At 39.4% G+C, this 21,633-nt stretch overlaps 1 protein-coding gene across 1 annotated transcript in view; it reads left to right on the top strand.

Moving 5' to 3' along the window:
- Nucleotides 1-21,633, top strand: part of Fbn2 (fibrillin 2) — a 216,533-nt gene that overhangs the window by 48,560 nt on the left and 146,340 nt on the right. Inside the window, exons 6-7 of the mRNA XM_059246115.1 lie at nucleotides 5,802-5,999; nucleotides 16,937-17,062. Of these exons, the coding sequence (XP_059102098.1) occupies nucleotides 5,802-5,999; nucleotides 16,937-17,062 (324 nt within the window). The remainder of the gene's footprint in view (nucleotides 1-5,801; nucleotides 6,000-16,936; nucleotides 17,063-21,633) is intronic.

The following is a 21,633-nucleotide window of genomic DNA, read 5'->3' as shown; positions in this document are numbered from 1 at the left end:
TATTTTCTGGTCCAGTGAAAGCTAGTTCTCAGGGAGGAGGCTGTCAGACCAGAAGTACTGTGTCTGAAGTGTATGGTGTCTTCAGCCTCTGAGAGGCGATCAGGGACAGCAGCAATAGCTTATATTGTTTTGAGAATCACGTGGACCATCTTAACCAACAACTTAAAGAAAGCTTCTCATACCTGGTACTGTTTTTTATTTAATTTTTTATTTTAGATAGTCTATGGCTTTAGTAGGGAATGTTGTCATCCTAGGTTGCATAATTTCATTTAAGGTGTGTGTGTGTGTGTGTGTGTGTGTGTGTGTGTGTGTGTGTCAGAGAGAAAGAGAGAGAGAGAGAAAGAGAGAAAGAGTATACACATATATGTATTATGTGTAATTTTAGGGACATATAAAACAATATGATTCCTTGATGCTATATCAAACATCCTTAGTGTTGTTTATTCTTCTTCATCTTCCCTTCCCCCTACCTGTTTTTTTCCCATTTTCCCCCTTTACACCACCTATCTGCTTTATTTTTGAAGACCTGGTCTCTCACTGAACCTGGTGCTCACTGATTGGCTATAGTGGCGGGCTAACAAACTCTAGGTCCCTACCTTCACCAGGGTTGCAGATCTACGGATGCATACAACCACACCAGTTTTTTATGTGAGTGCTGCAGACCAGAACTCGGGTACTTGGACTTGTCCATCAGGCACTTTACCACCTGAGCCATCTCCCCAGCCCATCATCTAACATTTATTTCCTGGGACTTTTTATTGATTAATTTTGTTATTTGATAATTTCATAAATATATTTCTGATTATTCTCCCCTTTCCAGCCTTTCTTATCTCCCTCCTATCTCTCTCAAAATGAACTCCTCTCCTACAAGTCCCAGACTCATGACTTTTGGTTTGGTTTTGTGACCCCATTTAGTTTAATCAGAGCTGTCTGTGTGACAGTTGGGTTGGAACTACCTGAGCTTGATGGGGGGGTGGGCATTAGTGAGTACATGAATGAGGGAGCTACATGCACTGTCCCTCAACCTGTAGGTAAAACTATAGTTCAGCAGTAACGGTTAGTGCCTTCTGAATCCCTCCTGCATCCATGCCTTAATGTCGGTGGTACCACCTTATATGGACTGAGTGCAGGCATCCCTAGCTCTGTCTTTGCTAGAAGATGTTGTTTCATAGATTTTTGTTTTCTAACTTGCATTCCTTCTGCCTTGTCCCCTATTGAGCAATGTTCTCTGAGCCTTAGTGAGGATGGAATAGATTGCTTTGTTAGGGTAGAGCATTTATCCATCACTTATACAGAAGAACTTGCCCAACCATGGATCTCTGTTCATCACTGTTCAGTGGTCTGAATAAACCTGAGAGTGGCATTTATCTGGAGGTAAGCATACATACTTACAGGGCAGCCTGATGCTATATCAATCTAGATAAACATCAATATTCAGTTTCCCCTTAGGGCTTATGATCTCCCTCACCGTGGGGTTTTGTCCAGGTTTCTATTACAGGGTCTGTCTTTCTTTCTGTAGAGTGGGTCTCAAATCCAATTGGAAAGCAAATGATTACCCCCATAACCATAGTGTCCTTTAGGGCATACCTCACTTATTTAGTTGATTGGTCATAGTAGTCACAGAAAAGTGAGACCATTGGTACCTCTTCTCCCTCAGTAGGTCTAATAGCCTCTTCTGGTACAATGAAAGCTAGCTGGGAGGGAGGAAGCTTCCAGCTCCATCCTGGTCGTTCTCTGCATATCACACATCCAAGATGTATAGTGTCTTCAGTACTAGGTCTCCTCATCTACCTCTGATGGGCAACCAAAAGGAATAGCAAGAATGTGTATATTTTTGGAGTCCCTGGGACTTCCTTGATCAACAGCTCAGAGGTAACCCCACTTGTGGCATTGGAGTTTAGTAAACCACAGCTTCTGTGAACAGCTTTTTCTGGTGGTACAAGGTAGCTCCCATCAAACTCCTTTTTAAAAATATATAAATTTTATTTTTAAATATGGTTACAAGATACTAGGTAATCATATGACTTTCATACCCATTTCATCTTGGTTAATCTTCTTCCTCATCTCCTCTGTCATCGTACATGCTTACATTTCTACATCTTAGCCATCCTCCATCATGTTCTAGAGTGCTTTGCCTTACTTATCTAAGGATAATTCTCATACAGAGTCGGGCTTCACACTTAATTTAGCCTATGATGTCATTTATTTATATGAGTTGTCCTGAAAATGCAAATTGGTAGTGACAGGGCTTGGAGAGCAGTTGTCTAGGATTGGGCTGGTAATAGACAGAAGGAATGTTGCAGAAGTAACAGAAATGTTCCAGAACTGGATTGTGATAATAGTTGTGCATTTCAATAAATGTACCACAAATCATCTAATTGTGTATTTCAGACAGATATGACATGTAATATATACCTTAATTAAGTTGTCTGTGGAGGAAAGAAATTCAGGGAGTTGCCAATTTTTTTATGAGCTTGCTAATTGTCCTAATATTCAAAAGCCAGGGAGATGGTTCAGCCATTAAAGATGTTTGCTTCTCCAAGCTGAAAGACTGCTGGCCTGAGTTTGATCTCTGGAACACAGATAAAGTAGGGAGGAGACAGTTGACTCCTCAAAGTTTTCTTCTCACCTCCACAGGTGAGCTGTGGCACACACATCTCTCCCCTCACACATGATGCAATTGCACAAACGCAATAAGACAAAATAAGGTAATACATTTAAAAAATAAATAAATGAAATGGCCTGAAACAAGTTCTCAAATAGTAGTATTTCACTGAGATATTAGAAAATAAAAATAACAATATTTATATTCCACAGACTAATTTTTTAAAAAAAAATTATTGGTCATACCTCAAGGAAGAAGTTTCCAGTTTCCCATCCATTGGCTCTAACACAGCCAAGTTGATGAAACATCCTATACTTTGCTCCCACCCTGACTCTTAATGCTTACTGGGGTGTACAGTGATATTTTGCTACGGTGACACTTTCATAAAGAGAATACATGATCGACAAGCAAGGCATTTATCAGATTCTTGCTCATAGCCAAGGTACAAGTAGAATTTAGGGACTGAATACTTTAATCTGACGAAGAATTTAAATTCCTTCCCCGTATGCAGTATCCTTCTTGCTTTGGCTATTGACAGTTGCTACATGTAGAGCTAAGAATGCAAATTTAAACTTTAAAGCTATTTAAGTGAGAGAGAAAAATGTCATCATAGTAAGTAAGCTGTTGCATAATTGATGCAGAAGAAAGTGTAAAGAATAGGAGAGAGGTAGATGAAATCTATTGTTAGAAGGGAGCCTACGGTTGCCTGCATCAGTACCTTCTACCAGAAAGGTCATTTGCAAAGACACACAGCTGCTGTGTCCACTGAGAATATGCTCAGAGGCCAGCATTTTAAGAAGGTGCTGTGGTGAGATAAAGGGATGAGTTTTCTGTCCAGTTGGTTTGCTTGAGGAGGATGGGTTAGAGGAAGACCCACAGGCTTTTTCCCTGGGCATCTGAAAATCTTAAAGTATGTAAAGATAAGTATTTATGCATGTATCTCAAGAACTCATAATTTTAATGTCTTTTGGTAAGAAATGGAGTTTTCCAACATGTTCAGAACTTGATATAATTGAAAACTTGCAAACCCAATATTTAAAATGGCAAAATGTGGGTTTTATGAAGATTTTTTAAAAGTTATGACCTGGAAAATGCTTATTCATAAGATTGGTATAGCTTTCCATATACATAAAAGATTTTTCTTCAAGATTTAACTGCAACAAGTACATCTGCTCTTCTTAAAAGGGAATTAAAATAAGCTACTTTTGTGGAAGTTAAGCTGAGAACTTTAAGAACTTGTGCCAAAATGCCCGCTCTAGATTTTGTTTCATTACATTGAATTTACTTATCTTTATGTTAGTTCTCAAAGTACACTGAACTTTTAAAATACCCATTTCTTTTGTTCGAGGAAGCCTCCTTTTTCATTAAACACGGCTTTATGTGGTTTTAAGTTTTGTTTGACCACGTACAGCCTTTACATGCTATAATACACCCTACATGTCATTCCAAATGTCAGATTGTTATCCAAGGTTGACTTTCACAGTAGCAGTTTTTCGTAATAATCATACCACGAATCTTTGCAACAAAAGCCCAAGAGTCAGCTTTTATTCCCAAGAAGTGGCCAATGATGAGCTGCGGTCTTTCTGGAAAGAAATGTTTTTGTATGTGTTCTTACTTTCGGGGCTAATGAGAGCCATTATACCAGTCAGCCATTAGGAAACTAACTTCTCTTCCATTTCTTTTTTTTTTTAATTAGCATAACATTTTTATTTATTTATTTATTAAGGATTTTTTTATTCATTTTGCATACCACTCACAGATCCCCCTCTCTTCCTGCCTCTCCTGCCTTCCCCACCCACAACCCACTCCCCAGTCCCTCCTCCAACAAGGCAAGGTCTCCCATGGGGAGTCAGCAGAGCCTGGTACATTCAGTAGAGGCAGGTCCAAACCCCTCCACCTGCATCAAGGCTGTGCAAGGTGTCCCACCATAGGACACCTTTTTAGGTGTCCCTCCAAAAAGCCAGCTCATGTACCAGGGATAGATCCTGATCCTACTGCCAGGGGGTCTCTTAAGTAGATCAAGCTTCGACACCAGTAACACTCAATGGCTGTCTTATTGGTATTTCCATTCTGTCTACAAGAATCTTTACTGGTTACCCAGAATGTTTATCAAAGTAGATTTACAGCCTGAAGAAAGTAGACTAGAAATACCCAGAACTAGCCTTTGAGTTGCCTACAGCCTGGTCCAGCCCTCAAGCTTTGAGATGCCTGTGGATCTCTTGAAAATTTTGTTAAATAGACTGAGTCTGGGTCAGTGAGCCTAAGGGTGGGATATAAAGTTGACACCAAGATATCTGGACCCTGGACCTTACACTTGGAGGTGTAAGAGTCCTGACCTCATAGGAAGGTCCTAGGAGTGCTTATGCGTCATGCAGCTGCCATGCATTTACTCAGACTTTGGTCATCATCTATAACAGTGTAAGATGACAGTCATCTGATAGAGAGCAAAGAGAATCCAACATTACCTTACCTGTAAAGAATTCATGACTGCAGGGCTTTCTTAGCATTTCTAAGCTACTAAAAAGCTACAGACTGATACAGAAATAGATGTCAGCTTATTAGACCTAACTATTCATGCATTGTTTAGATTGCCCAAGTATATTTTTGATAAGCAAAACACATCTTCATCTGGTCACTTTGGCTTTCTAAACTCTTGACCACTTAGTCTGAAAAGAAAATACTCAGAGGATAAGAAGGAGTAATCGTTAATGACAATGCCTTCAGGGCCCGTGTGAGGCTTTTGAATGCATACTAATGGTTGAGATTAAAGTGGGAGGGTCCTAGGAAGACAAACTCTTCATCCTATCATGCCATGTGACATACTGGGTTTTGCACAGCTAGAACTTCCAGTTTTGTTTTGTTTTACTCAAGAAAAGCCTGAAATATAAGTTTCTTGTGAAATTTCCCATTTTTACAGTGTTGACTACCAATTGAAATTCTTTAAAATCATCCAAGCCAAGAAAGCACATCTGGGTGCCATGAGCCATCCGATTCACAATGACCAGTGCAGAACCTGCTACGGTCTCTGAATACACACCTCATGATTGGAAAATTATAAATTTTCACAATGAAACTCACAGCTCTTCTGTCTTTAGATGCTTTGCTCAGAAGGAAGTTTCTGGTTTCTGTCTTTGGTAGCTGGGTCTTAGACTAGTGCATGATCATTAAAGCAGTCTTTCCTCCTGTCTCATTCTAGATTACAGGACAGGCCCATGTTTCACACAAGTCAATAATCAGATGTGCCAGGGTCAGCTGACGGGCATTGTCTGCACGAAGACACTGTGCTGTGCCACCATTGGACGAGCCTGGGGTCATCCCTGTGAGATGTGTCCAGCCCAGCCTCAGCCCTGCCGCCGGGGCTTCATTCCCAACATCCGCACGGGAGCCTGTCAAGGTGAGTCAGCCGTGTTTACCACCACAAGTATCACCTCTTTGATAGGAGTCGGGAAACCTGAAACTGTGTGTGGGAACCTTGAAAACAGTACCCATTGCCATAGTGGACCCTGCTCAGAAGTCTGACTAGAGATAGTTTATAATTTATATTGTAGTCACCCAATGGAAAGTTTCTGTTCTCAACATTAATGGAGAAGAAGATGAAAAATAAAATAACTTCTTTTTGTTTGTTTGTTTCGAGACAGGGTTTCTCTGTGTAGTTTTGGTGCCTGTCCTGGGTCTCGCTCTGTAGACCAGGCTGGCCTCAAACTCACAGAGATCCTCCTGCCTCTGCCTCCCAAGTGCTGGGATTAAAGGCATGAGCCACTGCTGCCCAGCATAAAATAACTTTTAAAAACTACTTCTTAAAATATGCAATACCGTGAGAGAGTAAGCTACTCTGTGTGTATATTCTGATGGCACAGTCTTTTGTACCTACTTGCACTACACTTCCTGGAGGAAGTGATTTCTTCTCTCCTGATCATTCATGATATCTTTCTCTCCAGGTAATATCCAGGGACTCCCACACCTCACAAGTGACACTGGTACATGTGTCAAGGGCAGATCTGAGGCCTGAGGCTCCTACAGCCACCGAGTCCAACCCAAGTACCTAGAATGGTCCTGTACTTACTAGTTAGTTCCACTCATTTTTAGCCAACAGAGCCCTTGCCATCGTTAGCTACTTCTCTGATGTCATAGGAACTAAATCCATTTTTAGAACTTAGAGATACTCTCTCTAGAAAGTTGTTGAACGGGTATAGAGACAGCTTTTGTATTATTGATAGAAATGGTGTGGCTTCTATTTGAGACACAGGAGTTAGACGTACTTCTTATAAGTAAATCATGTGCAAGGTTAGAGCTGAAGGTTTCAGGCTAAAGTCAGTGAGCATGTCAGAAGTGAAGATGCCTTCAGCTCCACTGAGTAAATGTCAGAGTTTCGTAAGCAGACCGGTGTCCTCCTCTATGTCATAATTACAGCTGAGAAAGCACATGCAACCTTAGCTCACTGCACAATAAACTGTGAGCAATTTGGTAAATTAAGAAACAAACAGTAGCCCCCAAAGATTTTTGCCAGTTTTGTACAGTTGTGATTAAAGGGTATGGGCGTAGCACCTCTAAATTGAGAAAATCCAAATTCCAAAAGGCTCCCCAAACCAAGAACATTTTGAATACTAACACGATGCCGTAAGGGGAAAAGCTCCGCTGTGACCTCACATGGGAAGCTGTTGTCAAAATGCACAGAATTGAGGCCTGTCAAAATGGCTCAGCAGTCAAAAGTATTTGCTGCTCTTGCAGAAGAACCTAATTTGGTTCCATAAATTTACATTGGGAGGCTCATCATTGCCTGTACCTTGAGCTCCAGGCATCCAATGCACTCTCTAGTGTCCAGAGGTACCTGCACTCATCTGGAAGGCACACAGAAGCACACATATACGAACAAAGAAAGAAAGAAATCTTTTTTAAAATGCACAAAATTGTTAAAATATTGAGTAAAATTATCACGAAGCTCTGTGTTCAAGCATGTGAAGCGTAAATGAACTTTTGTGTTTAGAGTTGTGTCCCATCCCCAAGGCATCCCGTGTGTGCTGATACTCCAAACTCTGAAAACAACCGTAGCAGTTCAGTTAAGGCAACCCATGATTCTACTGGTGTTAATTAATCACAGGTTAATCACTGTGTCATAGTGATTTTCAAAACAGAGCTACAGGGACACGGAGGGGGTAGCAGTTCAACTCCCCAGAGTAGAAAGTGAGTATTTCCCAATAATGAAAGCCATGTCAGTTGTGGACTTACAAGGCTTTTTGGTAACTACTATGGGTAAGACCTCAAGGATGAAAGCTGTGTTAAGTGCTGATCTTAATATTCTTTATTACAAATAGGGAACTTCTCTATTTTTCTTATGAACACTCATTAGCCTGAGTGTTTCCTCTTTGTGTAGATGTACTGTAATACATTCTTGATAGTATTTACTGTTCTCTAGAGACTTCCAAAATTGGTGTACATAACCCATTACATAGACATTATATAATAATACCCTTTTTTTAAATTCTATATCACCTTTCAACTTCTAAGACACTGTGTCCCGGGCTTGATTCCCTGCCTGTAGAATATAATCTGCGTAAAGGCAGAAATCATTTAATTCACTAGTGAGCTGGGGGGGGGGATATCTAGGACAGTGCCTGGTGTGAGTGTACATACAGTAAACACTCTTTGAGCCAAGAAATGGTTACAGGATTTAAATATTTCAAAATGTAATATTTCAAGGAAAGAAATCATTCAGGTTAAAAGGTCATTCAGCCAAGGCACACCAAATTACTAAATTATTAAACCTCGTCATCTGTATGGGCATGTCTTTTTTCCTTTGGTGTTCGTCAGAGGCCTCATATTTCAGAGCATGACTGTTTAAGAGATGTGTCGTCCATGTTCAGATTCTGTAGTTAGGAGTAAGCAGTGTCTCAAGATTTACTCGCTTGGTTTTGCTTATGCAGAAGAGGTAAGTTTTGGACATCCTTTGCCTCGAAACTCTAATGGATTAGCACAGTAATGGGAGCAAAATGAAACTTAAAACATGGTTAAGATGTCTGGAAAAGCGAGAGGAGACGTTCTGCCTCATCTCAAGATCACAGTGTGGTCAGGAAGTTCCTGGACATGGGGTAATCCTCAGTTTAGAGGGTTTTCAAGCTACATCTTCCTATGATTTCATTTTCTCTTGTTCCTAGATTGTTTCCGGAATACTTATACCAAAATAGTTTGAGAGAGATGGGACATTAAAATGACACACTGATATACATGTCACACTTGTGGGGTTTTTTTGTAATTTTGGCCAGTCACTTTATAGGATGGTTGGAATTTTATAAAGTTAGAAACAAATGTCAGCTGTGTAGAAGACATTAAAAAATTGCTTAATGCTGACTCCAAAACACTGATCATACTAACCAAGGCAGGCCGTCTCTGAAAGTTGGTTGCCCTGCAGCTGTTACAGTTTTAATTGGTCCATGGCTTCAGAAAGGATGCAGCATCGTGGTTTTGTACCAAACACAATAACTGTGGGAAATGAGAAGCAACAGAAAGTGAAGATGATACTTTAGGGAACTTAATCTGTGCGGAAAACAGTGAGATTTTGTTTTGTTTTGTTTTTTAAGTTTTAGCTGTGTCTTTGTTAATATTCTATAGCTAGATAAGCAGGGTCAGGTGTGTGTTCTTGGGGTGCTTAGCAATCTCTGGCTTCTTTAATGTTGAAAGCAGACTGAGCTCTTTTCCTCTATAAAAACTTAGTGGTGTGTTGTCCCTATCTTTCATCCACACATAGTGGTGTGCTATCTCCACTTTACAGTGCACTGTGACCAAAGTTAGATCCTGTCACCCTTTACATTTAAGCTATCGTAAAACAAGTGAATTCAAAATTTTGATAGTTGAATTAAATCCTTCCAGGAATATTTATGAGATTTACATCCTATGTAAACAGCTATTTGCATGCATATAGTATTTTCTTATAGTTTGCGTTTTATCGACACATATGACACATATTCTAATTAGAAGTGGTATTTTACTTAAGATTAATACTTGTAAATGAATGTATCCACTTCAAATCTTTAGTTATATTAATACATAAGTAATACAATTATTAACATGTCATTCATGGTTAAATATTGGGCTTTTAAATATCTCTGCCTGTTCTAAAACTCGAAAAATTGGTAAGGAAATTTGTTTATTTGTTTATTAAATTTTAGTTCTTGGTTGAAAAGGAGATTTGACAATGACCCTGATTAGCATAAATTAGTAAAGATAGTTATAGCCCAAACGCATTTATCTTAGTTGTCTATAGTGACCAAAATAATCATGTAATTTGCAAGTCTAATTTTAAATGAGCATTCTGTCAACACAAGTTGCTACTTATACAATCCAAGACATTGCTTAAAACTCCATCACAGGAACCTCTAGTAAAGATAGCAAACTAATCTCCCGTTCCAGCTTGGCAGAAGCACCAAGAGGATGCTTACTAAGAACAGCTCACAATTCTGAAATCAGATTCTGAAACAATGGTTAAAGTCAGCGATGAGAAGCCATTGGATAGGGGGAGCTTTCCAGACATTTCTATGTGGGGTACATCATCATCCTTCAGTCTGTGTTTGTTTGAACCTACTAAGAACTAGATCCACAGATACTAATGTCCCATTGAAAAGGAGAGTAACATCCTGACTCATTCATGGACCTCAGACCTTCCCAGTAACAGAAGAGAGCAGAAGGGGAAACCTTTAAAAAAAAAAAGGCAAGAAAGAATGAACATAAGAAAAAAGAAGGTGGAAATGTGCCCCCAAAGAATTACATATAAATATATGCAGAGTTCACACATCTTCCATCTCAAAGATTAAAAATAATAAAGTCTTTCTTATATAAAAAAAGGTCTTTAAAGGAGAGTTATAAGCATTAAATAAAGGCAACTGAGAAAATGTGGAGTTGGTAATAGGAAGGATTTAAACTGTTTATATTAGTTTCTCTCCCCATTGCTGTCATTACTGACAAGAAGCAACTTGGTGAAGGGTTTATGTTGGCTTGCGGTTGTAGGGGATACAGTCAGTCTATCATGGCGGGGAAGGTATAGTGACAGAGTGCTTAATAGCTGGTCTCATTTCCCTTGCAGTCAGGAAAAGGAGCTCAGCAGTAACACAATCCAATGAAGCTCCTTTTTCCAGAAAGTTCCACAACCCTCCTGAATAGCACCTCCAGCTGAGGACCAAGTGTTCAAACAAATGAGCCTATGGGGACATTTCACACTTAACCATAGTACTTAGTCTGTTGAAAGACAAATAATACATGTACATACACACATTCATATAACTGAAGAGTCGGTGGTGCACCAACCACACAAGGGCCTAATGTCAGAGTATAATAAGCAACAGTGGTAGAAAAACTGGCACACAGTAGAAGCCAGACAAAGACAATTGATGAGAGACGCTGAAAACTTTCACAAAAATGACAAAAAGTTTGAGGTAGACAAAGACTTCTACTGATTGGAAAGCACAAAACTTAACCAAGAAGATAATAAGAATCCCATGGGCAAGTGTCTCTGTTTGCTTTTTAGTTTTTTTTTAAGTCAACTTTGGGTGTCATTCTGCTTTCTTTTTGTTATGAGATCTTTCATTGTCCCTGAGCTCAGCAGGTAAGGTGTATTAGCTGACCAATGAGTGTGAGGAATCTGCTTGTCTCTGCCTCCCCAGCACTGGATTACAAGTGGACAGCACCACACCTGCCTTGTTATGTGGTTTGAGGGGATCAAATTCAGGTTCTCAGGTTTCCATAAGCACCTGACCAACTGAACAATCTCCCCAGTAAGAATTCGACCAGCTGAACCATCCCTCCAGTAAGAATTTGATAAACTTAGCCATCCCCCCATAAGCACTTGGCCAACTGTGAGCCCCACCCCACCCCGTAAACACTTAACCAATTGAGCCATCTCCCCCATAAGCTCTTGACCAACTGAGTCATCTCTCCAGGAAGCACTGGACCAAATGAGTCATTTCCCCATTTCCTTTGATCATTAAAATAAGGAAATCCTCCCACATTGTCTTGCATGTCTTTAGAATAACTCATAGAGCAAGACACTGTGAGGGCAAAGTTTGTGCCCATCGACCTTTCTCATGATAATCTGCTCTCATCTGAACTTGGATGAGATTTCCTTCGTTGCTCTGTAAAGAATCAAGTACAGGGACTGAGGGAGGAAGACAAGAAATGAGCTCCACAGCCCAAGCAGAAGTTCAGGTGATGTGTGATGGAAGCTAAGGCCATGGAGGCGGAGTGAAGATGTGAGAAGTGTGTGGGAAGTACGAACTTGCTGCCAGTGGAATGATGTGAGCAGCATAATGAGGAAATGCCAAGTTCTCTGCTGGGCTTCTCACTTTAGTGTCTAGAAATGGTGGCATCTGCTGGATGAAGCACACTGAGACAGAAACATTCTCTGTTTTTTTTTGTTTTTTTTTTTTGTTTTTTTTTTTTTGGTTTTTTGAGACAGGGTTTCTCTGTGTAGCTTTGCGCCCTTCCTGGGACTCACTTGGTGGCCCAGGCTGGCCTCGAACTCACAGAGATCTGCCTGGCTCTGCCTCCCAAGTGCTGGGATTAAAGGCGTGCGCCACCACCGCCCGGCTTCTCTGTTCTTTTTTTGTTATAAGATTGGATATAAGCAGGTAGTATACTGCCGTTATCAGCTTGTTATTATGACCCTTCAGTGTTTGAATTCTCATGTCACTCATGAATGGAGATTGTGGCCGAACCAAACCATGGCGAGTAGTTGCCGAGAAACCTCATGTATCTAAGACTTCAGAGAGACATAAACCAGTTATTCAATTGTTATGGTTAAGGCCTCACACTTGCTTTTATGGAAATATAAGTTGTTGGCATGAATATATACAGAACATAAAAATAATAATTTCGTTTAAAAAATGAATCTAGGAGGGCGGGAAAGCCTTATTGTGTAAAAGGGCTTTCCTGAGGTAGGTTCCTGGAACCCACATTGGAAGGAGAGAAATGACTCCTGAAAGTTGTCTTCTGACTCCCACAACTCCACTGTGGCATGCATGTCTGCACACACACACACACACACACACACACACACACACACACACCTCAAAACCAACAACAGCAACAAACCCACACATGTACAGAGAGACAGAGAGAGACAGAGACAAAGACAGAGAGAGAGATAGAGAGGTGATGTTGATAGAATTAGTAATAGTAACAGCAACATTAGAGCTGGAGAGATGGTCCAGCAAGTAACAATACTGTCTGCTCTTGCAGAGAACTCAGATTCAGTTCCCAGCACCCATCGGTGACTCCAGTTACAGAGGAGGCAACTCCCTCTGCTGGCCTCCACAGACATGGGATGAACATGCCCATAAATGCAGACAAAACACATAAAAAAATTAATTGAACTTATTTTAGTGACAGAAAAAATTAAACATTATCAAATATAATTGTTTTCTTCTCCTTGGCCCCATACCTATAAACAAGCTATGTTATAAGTCTATACTACATTTTTTTCCATATTTAGGCGTGAACTAAAAATGTGCCGCTGAATGCTAGTTTTTATAATGAATATGTCCTTTTAGGACAAGAGTCTTTGGAGAAATTGGAGAGTGAATTTTCATAAACTTCAATTAACATACTTTTTTTTAAACATATCTTACTTATAACTTCAATAGAAGACACTGAAGTGGTTAGGTAAGGCTTGAGTTTCAAAAGATTTAACTTAATTCTGTACAGTCTTTGCATGTGATTTGTAATAATCCAGCATTTGAAGAAATGAATGGAATGAGCCTGAACTGACAGAATGAACAGAAACACGTTGGCACCATGTGGGTAGTGGAAAATTCATTGTGAGATGTTGTGTGGCTGAGATTTTGAAGTTGTAATTGGGAATCTGGGCTTGCTTCTTATTTTTACAGACAGTGCTGGTGTATGTTTCTAAATTAATTTTTTCAGTTTCGCTTCCTTACAATTCCCTCTTTCCTTTCAGTGGCTAGCCTTGTCTGCCTATAAGATACACGTATAGTTCTGAGAGAGCATAACTTTTTTTTTTTTTATTTTGAAACATGTTCTCGCCCTTAATCCCACTAACTTTTGCTCCTCCTCCTTTCAGCCTCCCAAGGGCTAAGATCTGGGGTATGAGCTCCCATGCCTGGTTCAATTGAGCGTTTTTATAGAGAAATCAGTATTGGGGGAACAGAGTCACAAGATCTAGACCTAACTAACTCTAAATGACTTAGGAAAATTAAAAATTTTTTGAAGGTTACTAATGGTAAATCTTTGTTTAAAATATTCTTTGTGTTATTGTTGTAAATTTGTGTTATTCTTTGTGTTATTATTGTAAATCCCTTTTAAAGCTTTTCACCATTTCAAAATAAGATGTCTTAATGAAGGGCATATAGTTAACAACACTAAAATGAGGAAGGAGAATAAATATATAAGTATATAAACTTTTAATATAAAATCTCCCTACTTTACAGTGAAATCCACACCACTAATTTTGCTTACTCACTATAAAAGTACTGGGTTTCATTGCCACAACTTTAAATGTGAGAGGATCGTTGTGTAGTGAACACACCAAGATATGAAAATTGCCAATTGCTGCAAACTACTTTATTTGTTTGTTTGTTTGTTTGTTTGTTTTCGAGACAGGGTTTCTCTGTGTAGCTTTGTGCCTTTCCTGGAACTTGCTTTGTAGACCAGACTGGCCTCAAACTCACAGAGATCCGCCTGCCTCTGCCTCCCGAGTGCTGGGATTAAAGGCGTGCACCACCACCTCCCGGCTGCAAACTACTTTAAAGTAGACAGGTATAAAATATCTGATGCTATGGGGGCATTATTTTTAAAGGTATTATTTTATAGCAACTATAAAAACAATAAGTAATGGTTGCTTTTTCTGTAAAAATCTAATACTAAAACTGTATAGCTGTAAAGATTGGAGGCTTCCTAAATGAAGGACTTCTTTTTCCTTCTAGGAAAATGCATTTTAAACAGTTATACAATGAATACTATCATGTCAGAATTCTCCGCTCTTTGAAAAATTGCTAAAGATCCCCTGTGTAGGCCGAGATTTTATACAGAGTAAAAGGATTCTAATCTGGCCTTCTTCTTCAGCTTCCTTCACGATACCCTTCCTCTGATTTCCTTCTTTTCCAGGAAAAGAAGTCCCCAGAGGTGTTTTCTCCTGTGCTGTGACACGGATTGGAGTGTAGGACCTTTTAGAATAGTGATGCTTCACTGCTTGAAGTTTTTCAATATCTAATGTTATGTCCTGTATTTACTTCCCAGTTGACTTTCGTTTGAACTAGGGAGTCTTTCAAATGCCCTGAGATTTAATTTTAACACAAACTTTCTTTGGACTGCTATCACTGATTTTTATAGACAGAAGTTAAAAACAAGCTGTCTTTTGTAAGCTCAAAGTCTCTAATTCCTAAACACAAAGGGTACCCTGTTTGTGGGTTTACAAAAAGTAACAAGAAACTCTAACATGCTTTTATACAAAAGAAACACAGGACACATGAAGTATAGCCTTATCCTTTCTATTCAGATCTCACAATTAAGCACTGGCTGACATTAAACTCATTATATAGACCAGACTGGCCTCAAACCCACAGAGGGCCACTTGCCTCCTCTTCCTGAGTTCTGAGATTAAAGGCGTGCACAACCACACCCAGTATCTTATTTTTGTTAAATACACAGACAATGACTTTATATGGACATGTGAATAAAAGTCTCCTTTAAGGAGAGGACTGCACATTTATGAATTGCTGTTTCTCTGGTGTTCTGTGCTTCTGTATTTTAAATGAAAAGAGCACACAGTATTTTTTTTAACCTTATAATGAAATATGTGTCATTTATCAGTTTGACTAGACTTTCAGTTTGAACTGATTGTAGCAACTTTTTATGTTTTTATTTTATGTATAAAGTTTAACATACAAATCTACTCAGTTATATCATTGTTTCTTGTAAAGAAGTTAAGTCAAATTTACATAGATATAAAAATGAAAATTGTAATGGATGTGGTAGAGCATGAGGTCAGCCTTGGCTCCATAATGTGTCCAAGCCAGCCTGGTTTATATAGCAAGATCCTGTCTCAAGGAAATAAACAGGCAAGGGAGGGCATGACTTTCAAACACTCTCAACAAAGGATCTTTGAAAATCTCCACCTATCTTGTTAACCATAGCTTTTATTTTTCACATGTGACTTTTGTCAGATTAAAGAAGTTATATTGCTTTAGTGAGGCTTTTAGAATCATGAATTAGAGTTGAATTCTGTTACTTGCTTTTCTAAATCGGTAGGTTGGTGATGGCTTTTCTTCTTTTATTTGTTAATATGATGAACTATATTGATTAATATTTCATTCTACTTTTAAGAAAACCTTTAAATTCCTGGGATAAACCTCTTCTGATCCTGTTACACTAATTTTAATGCATTACTAAGCTCGACTCATTAAAATTTTGTGTGCCTGTCCTGGAGAGAGATTTTCAATTTTGTTCTTTTTATTTGTGTTTCTTTCGGTAATGTCTTGGTCTGGCTGTGATGCCAGACAGATGTTTTTTAACTCACATCAACAGGACAGTGTCACATCTTTGTGCTGTAAGAATTTGAATGAAATTTCTGTCATTTTTTCCTCTTACATCTTTAATAGGCTTCAGTGGCGCATCCCCTGAGGCCTGAGGTGTTCTTTGTGTAAATATATTAAACTGTGAATGAAATTACTTTAACAGAAATACTTTATATTCAATATGTTTGTTCTTGAGTAAGCCTTGGCATTTGTACCTTTCAACAGACTTGTGTATTTCACCTTATTTATTGAATTTCTACCATTCATTTTTTGGATCTTTTTCATCTTTATAGACTCTGTGGTGATGTGTTCATTATCAGTGCTTATATTAGTAAATCATTTTTTTCTTATATCTGTGATTAGTACTGACAAGATACATCAGTTTTACTTAAAGTCACAGAAACCCAGATTTCATAGTAATTATCTATCTATATGGGGTTTTTTGTTTTATATTTTGTCTCTTGAATTTACTCACTTCACATTGAATTAGTGCTTTTAGAATGTATGAATGTAGAAAGTTAGATCATTGGGCAGAGAACTTACTCTTTTTGCAATATAAACATTTTGCTGCTCTGCATTCTGTGACACACCAAATCTGTGGATTCTCCTCACCCCAGAACAGCACAGTGGCTCTCCAGAAGACTCATGTGGCATATCTGGTACTGTCTATGTAAGTTAAGTAACAGGCATGCAGAGGGCCTGCTTCCCTCACCCTGATGTTGTGATAGCAACGTTTTCCCTGGACATAAAAGAAAAATACTGATAGAGTCTGCAAATCAGTTTTGTTTATGCTCAAAATGTTTTCTTCTTGCAGATGTTGATGAATGCCAGGCGATTCCAGGATTGTGCCAAGGGGGGAACTGTATCAACACAGTGGGCTCTTTTGAATGCAGATGCCCTGCTGGTCACAAGCAGAGTGAGACAACTCAGAAATGTGAAGGTGAGAGTGAACAGGTGCAAGCCTGGCTGCTGACTTTGAATCCAAGAAAAGAAATTGCATTAGGAATTGCTAAAACTAATGACAAAAATTCTGATTCTTTATCTTACTATGGAAGTGCAGGTGTAGCCTATAGCATTTGGTTTGAGGAGCATATATTGTAGCCTTCAAGGATTTGACTTGCAAAAAGGAAGTGAACATTTTACATTTGCTTATCTCAGTAGATATGAGGTAGTGAGAGTGAGAGTCATTTAGCCTCACATAATTTCTTTCATAAGGTAGGTTTTCATTTCATCTGTGAATTTGTTTCTAGTAAATTTCCTGTTCTAATTTAGCTGTGATAAAGTCTGTGTCACGATTATAAAACTTAAGAAATGTCTAAATGCATGTAGCTTCAAGGATCATGTATATTTTTAGAATGCTTTTAGCAGTACTGAAGCTTTTCAGCCATTGCCCTACTTTAATCAATTTATTCAATCACAGGTAATTTTAGTGTGTGTGTGTGTGTGTGTGTGTGTGTGTGTGTGTGTGTGTGTGTGCGCATGTATGTACATGCTCCTGTGCGTGAGGACATGTGTGCCTATGCTTTGGTGTGTATATGCCATGGTATGTGTATGAGGGTTAGAGGACAGTTTCAGGTGACTGTCCTCATCATCCGTCTGGTTTGAGGCAGGTCTCTTGGATTCTCCTAGCTCTGCCCTCTGTCTCACTATGAGAGCACTGGGGTTACAGAAATGCTACCACATCAGCCTTTAGATGAAGTCTGAAGATCTGAACTCAGATCCTCAGGCTTATACAACCAGCCTGTTATCCCACTGAGCCACCATCTAGCCCAAAGGTCGTTTCTAAAGACAGTAACATATCATTGATCTAGTTAGCTGTAAAAAAGTAGCCTCATTTACTCTAGTTAAGATCTCCCCTTTTTGCCTTTTATAAAAGGCAGTAGTTTGTTTATTTTATGTTGACCAGTTATAGAGAAACATGCCCATCTATATAGACAAGAAAATGGGAAAGGGGAAAATGTAGTGCTTAACCGTACACTGCAAGCGGGAATCTGAGCAGTGCTGGGAAGTAGGAGCTGGTGTGTGGGCATCAAGACTACTGCTTCACTACTGACAACCACACTCCTATGCGTTGTTGGCTGGCACCGGTCTCTCTTTCCCATGTCCTTCTACTTATGTAGGTCAGTCTGCACTCATCTTTACGGTCTCACACCGTTATCACTGTTACCAGCTCATTTCATGTTCCTCCCAACAGGAAGGTGGGAAGAATGTAGTTGATTATTTTAAGGGCCAAATGAATTTTCTCTGACACTGTTCTTAATAATATTCAAGTACTTCAATACAATATTGATCATCAGTGTCCTTGAAATGAAAAGGTTAAAAAAAATACATGCAAAATGAGGAAAATTATCTGGATCAGCACCAGAAAGGAACCAAACACTGAATGTTCTACAAAAAGGGTGTTGTCATTTCCATTTTCCCGCCTAGGTTTTTGGGGGAGTTTATCCTATTGCTCGCTTTTTTTTTCTTCACTCCCCTCTACTTTTAATTTCTGGAATAAACTCCAAACTCTATCCAAGAGTGAGGGGAGAAAAGCCAGTCTTTGATTATAGGTAAGAAGGCTCAGCCACTGGCTGATTCTAGTGGTTGTGACATTTCCGTTACACTTCAAACAATGACTTCCTTTTTAGTTGAAAATGAGAGAAGTCTTTTCTCCATCACATTTCCTCAAAAGAGCATGTGGAGCCAAGACAGAGCTCCGGGGAGGACAGGGCTGCTCTTTATTCCCGCTTGCCTAGTTCTTTGGGAATGGGAGTTATTGATATAACATAGGCACCACCCGGGTGGTGCCTCGAATCCAGTCATGTCTTGGCTTACATCCTGTCCAGGCAGCCAACTCCATTTAAACATTGCCCAGAAAGAATTATATGATTTAGTATTTGTGATTTGTGGGAATGGAGGAATTGGAACAAGGGCTGATTAGGAATTGAACCCATAGATTTTTTTGTAAAAACTTTACTTGTTTATAAGGCATATTTATTTAGATATGTCTTAAAAGCGGCTATTATCAATTTGCTTTGGGTAATACTGTTCCTGTATATAAAAGAGCAAGCAGTACTTACAGAAAATTATTTAAATTAATTCAATTGGTATCAAAGCGTACCTTGAAATACCAGAGCTGTGGCTGTACACAATATTGGATTTTGAATTATACTTGCATATGGTTTAATATTGTGTTGTCCTAAGTTCAAATTGATGGGTATTCTAAATAAAATACAAAATACATCCACAGCAGCTGCTTTTTATTATCAAAACCAAGGTATTTACATTTCAGTGTTAAAAATGTAAAATGGAGTACTGGTAGATTTATTTTTAAATTATGCCCTTCCTGTTTTTACTATATGAAATTCCATGCTTTTGTTCATGTAAAAGAAACCCCTTAATATTTAAGTTCCTATGTCTGCTCAAAACTAAGAGGACACAGCATTGTTGAGTCTGAGCCACTGGGGTGATGGGATTCTTAGTAGGAAGCCACAACACTGGGCTGTGAATTTTGGGAATTGTGATGTCATTGCACTTTGCATGTGTTTGTTGACTCTGTCTTTCAAATGCTTGAGTAAGATTCCTGAGGACAGAAATCATTCTTCATGACTGTATTCCAGACCCGAGAACTATTTCTGATATACTTGGCAGACTCCTTACTAATAAATGTTGATGAGCAGGAACAGAAGTTTGTAAAGTGGTGATCTGTTTGACCTGAGTTCATGTCCAAAAAGGAGGTGAACTGTGAGACCAGGATAAAGCCATGTTTCCCTTTAAAAATATTTATTTATTTGTTTGTTTATTTATTTATTTATTCCTTCCTTCATTGATTGACTGATTGATTTGGAGACAGGATCTCACCATATAGCCCTGGATGCCTAGAACTCACTATATCGCCCAGCTGGTCTTAAGTTTGCCTTAGTCTTCCTGTCTTCCCTTTCAGAGTCTGGGTTTATTGGAGAGTACCGCCATACCCATCTCCATTTTTTTTTTAATGATTTCATTTTTGTTGTGTCTGCCACTGCGAGATCAAGATAAACATTAAATGTGGCGTGTTGCTTTTTTCTTGTCTTGTGGTCCCTTTGTGTTGTCCTATCATTCTGAGGTTAGGGAACCTGTACTCTCTATGAAAAAGGAAGGATGGTCCAATATCTGCTCACTGATCAGAACATCCTCCTTGGCTATTGTGAAAGCTTTGATCTTCTAATCATAGGAGTTTGAACCCGAATAGCTTATATTCTGATTCAGGGTGAGGACAGACTCCGTCTCCTTAGTGTTTGACACCTGATCCTTGGTGCCTTCACGGAGTCTGTTGGATTTTATATGGGTGGTCTGGTATGTTTCTGCTTTTCGACTGATTTCTCCTCTCCTGCTCAGTGTACAGACTGCTGATTGAGCCCTAAATCTCAACCCAAATCTGGAAGAAGTACACAAGCATACTTGTTTGCGTGTGTCGAAAGAAAGTCATTTCTCCCTCCTCTTTGGTTGGGGGCCCAATTCCGTAGACTTCCCGATGACAGCCGCTGCGGCCGTGCTTACTTCTCCGGAGCCAGTTTGCTTCCGAAATCTAATTTCCTAATTCTGTCAGACACCAGGCAAATGATGCCTTCACATCCAAAGAGGAGGTTGGTTCAGCCACTTACCCGCTCAGACATTCATTAATAGAAATAGGTGTGTGGTTTAAATGAAGACGAGATACCAAGTACCTTCGCGCAGTATGGTGACACACCACTGACACTGCCCAGCCGCCTTCTTTCTGCACACACGTGATGCCGGTTTGCTTTGTTCTGCGCATGCGTGGAGACGAGTGGGTGCCAGATGTCCGTGCATGTCTCCCTCTTCCCGCACGGTACCTTCTCTAACATTCCTGAGCCATTTGTTCTGTCTTGCCACGTTGTGCAGGCAGGAAAGCTGCATTGCAGTCTTTCCTTCTAGTGACTCTCAATGTGTCAGACGCTTTTTAAACAATTTATCCCGGAGAGTCTTTGGCCTTGATCTATTTGTACAGCATTGTGTCATTTGGAGTCAGAAGACAACAAATATATTTTATCTGTGCTTGGGAAATTCGCGGAACGTGTTGGCATGGTGTCCTTTGCCACTATTGCAGCTCTGCTTTGATAAACCTGGGGTGATAAATTCTCTGTGGTGGGATGAAAATCATTTGCTTTTACTCACATTTCCAAAAGTAAATTAATTTTAAAATGAAGAACAAATGCTCCAGCTATGTCTTAGAGTGAAGCCTGTGTATGAAACAGATAGGGAGGGAAGACAGTTGTTAGCTGTGGAAGCTGATGAAAGCTTGGAGGTCATCAATGGAAATGATGGTGAAAATCATCGCCTTTTAAATCCTTCCGAAAGCTTAGAACTTTGAGGTTGAAACAGATAGTCCTTTCTGTTGAATACGGAAGTTGAGGCTGCCATATCCAAACCTATTTCCTGGCCCCATAATAAAAAATACTTCCCTCTGCCACTTATTCCACCGCATTTTAAGTTGCTTTGTTATTTTTTTTTTCATGCCTGAGTCTACCA

The sequence above is a fragment of the Peromyscus eremicus genome, chromosome 19 (genome assembly GCF_949786415.1).
Source record: "Peromyscus eremicus chromosome 19, PerEre_H2_v1, whole genome shotgun sequence".
In the NCBI taxonomy this organism is placed as follows: Eukaryota; Metazoa; Chordata; class Mammalia; order Rodentia; family Cricetidae; genus Peromyscus; species Peromyscus eremicus.
The sequence above is the reverse complement of the archived record's forward strand: the minus strand, read 5'-3'. Positions and strand labels throughout refer to the sequence as shown.